The sequence below is a fragment of the Gavialis gangeticus genome, unplaced genomic scaffold (genome assembly GCF_001723915.1).
Source record: "Gavialis gangeticus isolate Ggan-Ray unplaced genomic scaffold, GavGan_comp1, whole genome shotgun sequence".
Classification (NCBI taxonomy): domain Eukaryota; kingdom Metazoa; phylum Chordata; order Crocodylia; family Gavialidae; genus Gavialis; species Gavialis gangeticus.
In genome coordinates this window covers 43185344-43195150 of record NW_017729025.1, presented here as the reverse complement: position 1 = coordinate 43195150, position 9807 = coordinate 43185344, and the positions used below count along the sequence as shown (strand labels likewise).

At 42.1% G+C, this 9807-nt stretch overlaps 1 protein-coding gene across 3 annotated transcripts in view; it reads right to left on the bottom strand.

Moving 5' to 3' along the window:
* The window catches only part of GALC (galactosylceramidase), an 83597-nt gene that overhangs the window by 44406 nt on the left and 29384 nt on the right, over positions 1-9807 (bottom strand). For 2 of the 3 annotated variants that reach the window (XR_002097643.1, XM_019518694.1), the window contains exons 7-9: positions 7463-7593; positions 853-1008; positions 496-620 (exon numbers count right to left, since the gene is read on the bottom strand). Coding sequence is in view for 2 of the 3 variants with exons in the window: in XM_019518694.1 (XP_019374239.1) it covers positions 496-620; positions 853-1008; positions 7463-7593 (412 nt within the window). In the remaining variant the exon portion in view is untranslated. The remainder of the gene's footprint in view (positions 1-495; positions 621-852; positions 1009-7462; positions 7594-9807) is intronic. The other variant, XM_019518695.1, reaches the window with a different exon arrangement.

Here is a 9807-nt window from a genome sequence, read left to right as displayed (position 1 = left end):
GCACTACAAGATGCAGTTAGCCTTCCTAGCCGCCTCCCCACATTGCCGACTCAAGTCAATCGTTGTGGTGCCTTGTGACCAGTGGGGTCCCCCAGGGCTCTGTCCTTGGGCCTTATACTATTTTAACATTTTCATTAATGATGTGGACATTGGTATCATAAGTTCAATGAACCAATGTCCACATCATTAATGAAAATGTTAAAATAGTATTAGGCCCAAGGACAGAGCCCTGGGGGACCCCACTGGTCACAGGGCACCACAACGATTGACTTCCATCAACCACCACCCTCTGGGTCGTACCACGGAGCCAATTCCCCAGCCAGCGGATCATGGTGTGGCCAAGGCCACAGTTTATCCAGTTTTAATTGAATACTTAATGAAATACAAAATAAAAATTATTAAACACCACAAAATAAAAAGTACTTTGTACAAGGTTAATGTAGCCTTTTATACAGAAACTGCATTGTCTCTATTTGCACCTAGCTTAATTTTTACCTGTGATCCAGATAGGAGGTTCTACTTTATAATGGCCACTCCAGGGTTCTTGGGCAGTCATTAATCCATTTCGACCAAAAGGCAATTTTTCATAATAACTGGACACCAAATTCCAAGCAATGGTGCTGAAAAATAGATTTTTTTTTCAAGTCCAAAACAGATTTTATGCAATGAATTTAAAAACAGAGCACATATCTGAGAACTTCAGATGAAGAAGTTACAGACACTAGGAAGGGAACACGAGCAAGATTAACTCTGATCCAGGAAGTGAGTGGGGTACACAGTATCTTAAATAAAAGTGATGCACAAGGTAAGATATGCTGAAATTACAAAAGTGACTGCACACGCAACACTTACGCAGACATGTTCCCGTTCACATAGTTTTGGTTCATGACCCGAGCCCAGCAGCCTGCACCCACTTCATCATTGAAAGTGCTGTAGTCTTCTGAAGACCACAGTTTCTTCTTAGTCAACAAGGCTGCATCCACTGTTTTTGTACCAGGGTAATGAGCCCTGGATAACATTTGTGGAAAAATGAGACAACATTTAAACACATGGAAAGCATGAACCGCACCCAAACTGCCCAAAGTCTGATGCCAAAACAATTCTATTCCAGGGAATCACCAAAACTAAAGCAACAAGGGACCTCTGGCAATAAATGATTTGGCAATATCTAGCCATCTGCAGCAATATAAGACTGTTCCTAATGACTAGTTGCAGACATGGAGAAAAAAAAAAAAAAAGAAAGAGGAAATGGCATTTTAAACTCTGCATGCCCAGAGGCATTGTGTTAGTTGGAACCAGTATGTCCAACGTCTGTATAGATCAGGCACTTGAGTGGGGCTTTTTGGTGCTTTTACCCAATAGCTGAATCAGCTGTAGATAGAAGTGCCAAAAAGCCCCACTGAAGCGCTCAATCCATACAGGCGCTGTAGAGCCAGGGTGAACTAATGTACTGCTTCTTCTGGTAAAGCATGTTTTTTCCCCACCATGTGTGTCAGGAGCCTAATATATTTTGTCTAGTTTTAAACTCTCACACCTACCCAGGAAAGTTTTCTCCTAGTCCATAGCCTAAATAACTTCTTTTTATCCTCAAATTATTCTATGTTCCACCCTAAATAAATCTGAGTGCTCATGACTTTCATACAATTAGACTGTAAAAATCTGCACTGGGCATCTTCAAAGTCCCACATAGCATGATTTTTTCTTCCCATTTAGGCTTTCCATTTTTCATAAACCGGTTCCATGAACTTTCAAAAAAGTTTGCAACTTAAAGCCACAATAAAAAGCATCAAGTCTGACACAGGTGCAACAGGCAGAGGCTATAGAAAAATTATGTGCTGGAAGCCTATAATTCTTTGTGAGTTCTTCCTTTATTCCTAATGCAGATATCCTCTTTCAAAAGGACCTGATCACAAACACATGGTGCTTTGGTTATCACTGACTCACTCTCATAAGTCAATCTTATAAAGTAAATCATTATCAAAAGGGTATTATCTCAGAAAATAAAGGATTTCTTCTTCCAGCTGAGATAAGAGTAATAGTTTCATAGTAGCTAGAGTCAGGAGGGACCCGAACAGATCATCTAGCCCGCCCCCCTGCCACAGGCAGGAATGAATGCCGGGTTCACAAGACCCCAGATAGGTGATCATCCAACCTCCTCCTGAATTTGCCCAAGGTAGGGGCGAGGACCACTTCCCTGGGAAGTTGGTTCCAGATTCTTGCCACCCTAACTGTAAAATATTGCCTTCTGATCTCTAACCTAAACCTATTCTCCATCAGCTTATTACCATTGTTCCTCGTCACCCCACGTGGTGCTGGGGAGAAAAGGGCTTTACCTATTTGTTGATGATCTCCCCTGATGAGTTTGTAGGCAGCCACCAGGTCCCCCCTCAGCCTCCTCTTGCTGAGGCTGAACAGGTTCAGGTCCCTCAGTCTCTCCTCGTAGGGCCTGTCCTGCTGCCCTCTCACCAAGTAGGTGGCCCTCCTCTGAACCCTCTCCAGGTTGACCGCATCCCTTTTGAAGTGCAGCGCCCAGTACTGGACGCAGTACTCCAACTGCAGCCTGACCAGTGTCACATAGAGGGGAGTATCACCTTTCTGGACCAGCTTGAGATGCACTTTGGATGCATGACAAGGTATGGCTGGCTTTGCTGGCTGCGGTATGACATTGGCAGCTCATGTCATCTTGGAGTCAATAATGACGCCAAGATCCCTTTTTGCCTCTGTGCTTTCAAGAGGGGAACTCCCCAGCCCGTATGTATGCTGTGTATTCCTTCTCCCAAGGTGCAGCACCCTGCATTTGTCTACATTGAACCCCATCCTATTCTCGCCTGCCCACTTTTATAGTCTGTCTAAATCTATTTGCAGCCTCTCTCCCTTCAAGTGTGTCCACCTCACCCCACATTTTAGCATCATCAGCAAACTTGGACAGCCTGCTTTCCACCCCCTCGTCCAAGTCGCTGATGAAGATGTTAAACAGTGAGGGCCTGAGGACCGAGCCCTGGGGTATCCCACTGCTCACATCTCGCTAGTCTGAGTACAACCCATCCACCACTACTCTCTGGGTGTGCCCCATCAGCCAATTTTTTACCCATCCAACTGTGCAGGCATCAATGCCACAGTTGGTTAATTTATTGAGGAGGATGGGGGGAGAGACAGGTGTCAAAGGCCTTCTAATCAAAAACAGACTTTTAGTATCACCTTACTATTAACTTTGTTCCATTTACAGTTTATGTACTGTCAGATATCCATTTCTCTTGATTTCACTGGTCTGTGCTTCAATGAAACAGTTGCACCAGAAAATACAGATTTTTCTTCCCTCCCTGAGCTCTCATGCCGCTTGCAGACAGCTCAGAAAAAGTGAAATTAAAAAAAAACAAACAAACCCCACAACATGCTTTACCAGAAGTGGCATACTACTTCGACCTGGCTCTGCAGCATCTTATAGATAAGGTGCTTCAGCACAGCTTTTTGGCACTTTTAGCTAAAGCTGATTCAGTTAGATACTAGATAGAAGCACCAAAAAAGCCCCACTAGAGCACTTGGTCTATACAGATGTTGGGCAATCTGGGTCTAACATGCTGCCTCTTCTGGGCATGTGCTGGGCTCAGCACAGAAGCATGCCAAGTTTAAAGTAAAGTGCTAGGTTTTGTTTGTTGTTGTTTGTTTGTTTTTTAAATGTCTGCAAGCCGCCTCAGAGGTTACTGAATTAACAGTGATGATGATAAGCATATGATTTGCATTGTACTTGCTTCTCTTTAAGCATTCCTTATCCCTTGGATCTTAAGCTGTCTCTCTAAAATGTAAGTAACTCCACAAAGAGTAGAACATAGCTCAAGAGTTCAAGCCTCATTACTCCACAAGCTACTAGTTGGGTTTTTTCTTTTGCTTTGTTTTTTTATATAGTTCCAGTAATTACCTGGATTCACTCATATTCCTATTGCAGGGTTTAAAAGTGCATTTCTTAAAATTAGTACCAAACAAGGGTTCACTATTAGAGGAATCTGTGTCCAATTAGATTTATATGTGCCTTCAGTCTTAACTCAATCATTATTTAAAACTTAGGGGCATATTTGTTTGAGTTTCAGCCTTCTTTAACACCCTCTCCCAAAAAACCCACTTCTGTACCCTGGCAGCTTAAGCCACCTTGACCTGAAAACAAGATGCATGGTGTGAAAGGACAGGAGATGCATTATAGCAAGCAAAGAACAAGTTCTCTTCCCAGAAAAAAGCAAGCCCACATTTTTCAGCTTGTTGTACATTTAGCAGCCTCTCCTGTTGGGGTTTCCCTGACAGTCTTGGAGTTACCAGACTTTTGTTTACACAGGATGCATCCTCTGGCACACCTAGTAAAAGAAAGAGCGGGCAGAACACAGTACCCTGCAGCCATTTTCAGCTAGAACAGTTCCAGCCCCAGCCTTTTTGGGACCACTGCATCTGGTAGGGTTTAAGTGCTGCAGAGAGCATACACTGACCAATGCATCAGAAAAAAGCTATCAGCTCCTTGATGCCCTTCCACACCAGGAGATGGAAAGCAGCAGGGAATATGTTCCCCAGGCTGAAGTTATGGAGCTTTTTATAGCAAAATTCCTTCAATAGACTTCTAGACTTATTTTGGAGAAGAGAACTAGGGATATTTTATCTGGAAGAAGCAGTAAACTAGTGTCATGAATAGGCAATAGAGGTCAGCAGGTTTTAGGGAGAGACCAAGTAACAAGAAGTAGGTGGGAGTGCCATATCGGAGAACCCCTGGTATATTCAGAAACATTAGGTCAATGATTCAGAAAAGGAAGCCACTGCAGAGTCCCAATTAGATGTAGTGGAGACCAGTGATTAGAATAAATCGTCTTAGTATGTGGACTGGAAAGAATGAGGAGGGAAGTGAGAAGACACAGAGGTCACTATGTAGGATACAGGAAGAGAGAAAAGTTAGAAGAGCCACGTGGAACATCATCAGAAGAAACATGTTTGGAAGTGCCATGCAGGAACAATACTGAATAAATGCTCACAGCCATTTTATTAAATAAAAATAAAATAAAAGCAGTGGCTGCTTTTCATTGTCTATTCTACTGCCATTGCCAAAATTTTACTGCTACTTCCACTTTTCAAACTTTCAAGCAAGAGCTAGATATCAAATCCTGAATTTTAACTATACTAGACCTTTTGGTTCTATGTTCATATAGCACCAATAAATTAAGGTAGTTCAGTTCATCACTATCATTCCCATTTGCTATGGTAACAATACCAGTGTCCAACGCATCCATGCATTTTTATGGTATAGCATTTATTTAACATGAAGTGTATCGTATATAGTATGCTATGGAGCAGTACAACTTCCATATAAGAACAGTTCTTTGGGCCTGACAAAGATGGGTCCAAGATAGGTCAGAGACACTGACACAATGAAGGCAGTCATTGTTAGGAAACATTTCTCTACCCTGCTTGCCACAGTTATCATAAGAAAACTCTTAAATACCCTAGTTTACTTTTGAATTACTTGATCCACCCCTCATTTTTCACATGGAAGAAAAAGAGATTTTTTAGTTTCTCATCAAAAATAGAAAAAAGTGTCAGTTTAATTTTGTGAGGAATTAATTTTAATATTGACTGGGTCTATTATTAGGTGGACCCACAGAAGGGGATGATGATGAATTGCAGCTTTGCTTCTGGCCCTCGAGTCCCAAAATCAGCCAAAGAGGTATTAATATACGAGTTGGGTGGGTCCTTTTTCTGGCTGATTTTGTGACTCAAGGGTCAGAGGTTTGTGTTACAGAAGCAGAGGCACTAATGGAAGTTGAAGGACTTGAATAGGATGGAACAGAATTGCACTTAAGTGCCTAAGCCCACCTAAACACCCAATAGGTGCAACAAAACTATGGCCCTTACTGCAGCCTGGGCATTTAGCTAGTGAACCAGAGATAGAATTTACCACATTTGCATAAAATTTCTTCCCTGGAGTTACCTCACCATCAAGTCTCCATTTGCAAAAAAAATTTCTAGATTTCCTACTTCTCTCTCACAATTTAAGGGTTTTTTTGTCCTTCCCTAAAATTCAAGATGAGTTTGCTTAAGAGTTGTGTACAGAGATACAGAGGGAACTCATGCCTCTTCCTCCCACAGATGTACTTCAGCAGATATTCACCTGTCTCTGAACACTACATACAAATGCAGGCTTCAAACATGAATAAAGTATGCAAACTGGAAGATCCCAAGAAGCCAAGCTAAGATGAGACAGTTAAAAGCATCAGTAATTAGATAAGTATCAGATATTACAGGGCTATATTCAAAACTTCCAGTTTCAATTACTGCTTCTGTGAAAGCACACAAGCATCCAATTTAATCTAGTACTAAGAAAAACAAGTCAGGCAGTTTCATGGGCTTTTATCAGATTCTACCCAAATAAACTTCAGCTACTTAACAAAATTAGTACTGAGAATCAGCAAGTTGATTTAAAATCAGGCACCACTTTGCTGAATTATAACTAGCCACATGATTTAAATTCACTTCAAACACTAAAACAGTATTTGTCAGGGCAGACCTGTATGGAAACTATAAGTAGCAGAATGTCTGCAAGGCTAGAGCTGAAGTTCTTTTTGGACTGCTGGAGTAGGTGCACAAAACAGTCAAGGCAACCAAAGGAGTCCGACTTAGAGTCAAGGTAAGAGACTCTAAGGTTGAACACTTAACAGTAAGTTGCTGCTCTCCCAGAACAAACAATGAGTAGACTGACGTTCAGGCTCTCTCTCCCAGAGTAAAAAGAGCCACTCTAGGAGAAAAACCAGGGAATAACTAGGGTTACAAATCACTCCCAGGCAAGTCTCTCTTGGGAGAGCAAATGAATATGGCACTTCTGTCAGAAGAGAACAAAGTCCTTCAGCATCGCCTCCCCACTCCTCATGGAGACCATGTTGCTTGCAGGAAGCAGAACACATCCCCTTCAAAGGCCCCACTTTGTTCTGCAGGGAAACAGATTAACCATAGGCAGTCTGGGTCAGCCAGTAAGGGCTGCTCTATGCACTGCTGCCGTCAGTCACCAAGACGACTAAAGAAGTCTCCAGAGATGTGTGCACAGGGGCCTCCCCTGGCTGCACAGTGCCAGCACTGTGAGCTCTCCACTTATCAGGGCCTCAGCAGGCAAATGTCTGTACACATAACTCCAGGTAAGTTTTTTCAACCAGAACTCTCCCTGATTATTTGAAAATGTGTATAGAACCAGTGTATTTCACTGAAGCAGGCAATTATGTCCCTGTACCAAACTTTGCTAAAAAGTAAAAACTGACTTCAAAAGTCTGCATTAACCAAAAAAAAACCAACCCCCCCATTTAGTGTCAGAGCATTTAAGAAAGCCATTTCTCTCAGCAAACCACTCCTCCAAGATTTTATATGAAAAAAAAAAAAACAATAAAAGATCAGAGCTAGCCACCAAGAAAGCATCTTAGAGGAAAAAAAAAATGAAATGCCCTACCCTATAATATCGATCACTCTATGGAGCTCAGAGTCAAACAGCATGGCAATGGAAATTGGTTCCCACAGTCTATCGCTGGCTATGATCCTCACATGCTGTAGGTCATGTTTATCCAAGGTGTATCGTAACAGCTTTAAAAAGAAAGAAAGGAAAAAGTAGAAGGGGAAAAGGAAAAAGATTTTTTAAAATTATCAACATTACAAGTAAGAACAGGAAGCAATTTTTCTTGTGACTAACTGTACTTTAAAAACTCTTACATGTACCACAACATATCATATTCATATTCTCCCTCTTCCTGTTAAACCGAGATAAAGAACAAGAGTTATACCAAGAGTGTGATGTACTTAAACGATAATACCAACAAGAAAGTGTCGTAAGAGAAAGATGTTCTACCAATGCATCAAATCCTAAACTACTGGATACGAGAAAGGGAAAACAAAAAACATGGTTCTTGATCTCACACAGAGTCCACAAAGTTAATCAAAGACAAAGCACACTATACATCATGACATAACCTATTTGCAGATCAGCCATTTACAAAAAGTTAGTACTTTGAGCATTACAAGGCCAACATGCAGAAGGATAGACTAAAATCTGAATACACAGCCTTACTAAAAGTAGAGACTGTTCTTATTGTGCTAATCAGTTTGCTATTTCAGTTTTAAAAGTTCAAGAAAGAACAGTTCAAAATAGATGGCAAAAATTTCCAGTTTCCAATCTCAACTGTGCCGCTAACCTAGTCTGGTTTTGGACAAGCCATTTAATCACTCTTGCAGCTGGAAAGAGACAGGAAAAACAATACTTTCCCATCTCACGGGATGAAAGGTGATGATTAGCTGGACCTGATCTTCAGATTAGACATGAATTAGGAACATAACACTGAAAGGAATGATCTGGACCAGGAGCAGGCAACCTTTTCCAGTTGTGGGCTCGAATAAGAACCCACAAGTCAAAGGTAGAACAGGGAGAGCACCCATAGCCCATGCTTGTCCTTATTGCCAAATGCTGCCCAACCTCCACATCCACAAGTCTCAATCCAATGGTCCCAGGGCCAGATCCACCCCACAGGCCATAGATAGCCAAACCCAGACCTGGGCCATAAAGTCCAGTCCCCTGCATTCACAGGCAACCATTTACCCAAGGAACCCCCAGAATCACCACTTCAAACCCTTGTCTGCAGCTACAACACAATGCTAGAAACGTCAACAAGACTCTCAATTCCACATAATCAAAGCAAGTGCCAAACCAGAAGTTTCTGTCCAACCATACCATTTCTTGTACAGGCTTTTCCAATTCAGCCTAAAAGAGATTCAGGTTCTTTGCCCCTACCACTTTGCTTGGAACACTACTGCTGAACATTACTACCCTACCTGGGAATAGCTAGAGATCTTCTTCCAATCTAAATTTATTTGTAGCCAGAGTTTGTAATGATTTGATCTTGTGCCAACATTGCTTTCCCAACCTAAAAAAGCTCTTCTCCTTAATATTCATCCTATGAATATACTTCTAAATGGAGGAATCTCACCTCCTCTCAATATCAGGTTTGCTGAACAAAACAAGCTAAACCGCTTTAATCTTCTTTTATAAGGGGTCTCCATGCTCTTACCCTTACGTGACTTCTGTGTACCTCTTTTTCTTTTCAACTAGAAGCTCTCTTTACTTGATCATGGGTAAACCAGAAAAACCCAGTTCCAACTACATTACAAAATATACCCATTGAATGACTACAGTCAGACTATGTCATTATGAGTGCATAAAATTCAGGTTTTATGATAGAAAACTCCTTAAATAACCCCTTCCTCCTTACTGGCAACACACCATACTAATATTAATGGGTAACATGTATTAGATGAGGACAGATGACGATCTGGTTCCAACAGCCCAATTCTGTGACCATTTCCTTCAACAAGGCTTCAAGCTTTAATATTTTTGCCCAGAAACAAACTTCCTGGTTTTTCTTATTTTTAAAGACAATTTTTGTTTAAAAAAAAAAACTCAAAATTTGATAAGAGAAGCACCACATATTCACACTGCTTTAGAGAGACAGGTGTTCAACCTTCAGCCTGCAGCACCATGACATCTAGGCCATGGGACTCCCCGTGGATCCAAAAATGTGGTGACAGGAGTGCAGTGGCACCACTCCCCAGCCTGCCAAGTCTCCAGATCCATGGGGAGCCTCAGGCCCTACATACTAGATCTGGCACCCAATCCTGATGCAAAGGGCCAGTACCAGGAGCCAGAGCCCAAGCTCAGTGTCAAGGGGTGGGAGAGGGCAGTACCAGACCCCCCCCCCCCCCCCCCCCCCCAGCCAAAGCGAGGAAGGGGGGGGGCGCGGCCCCCGCACA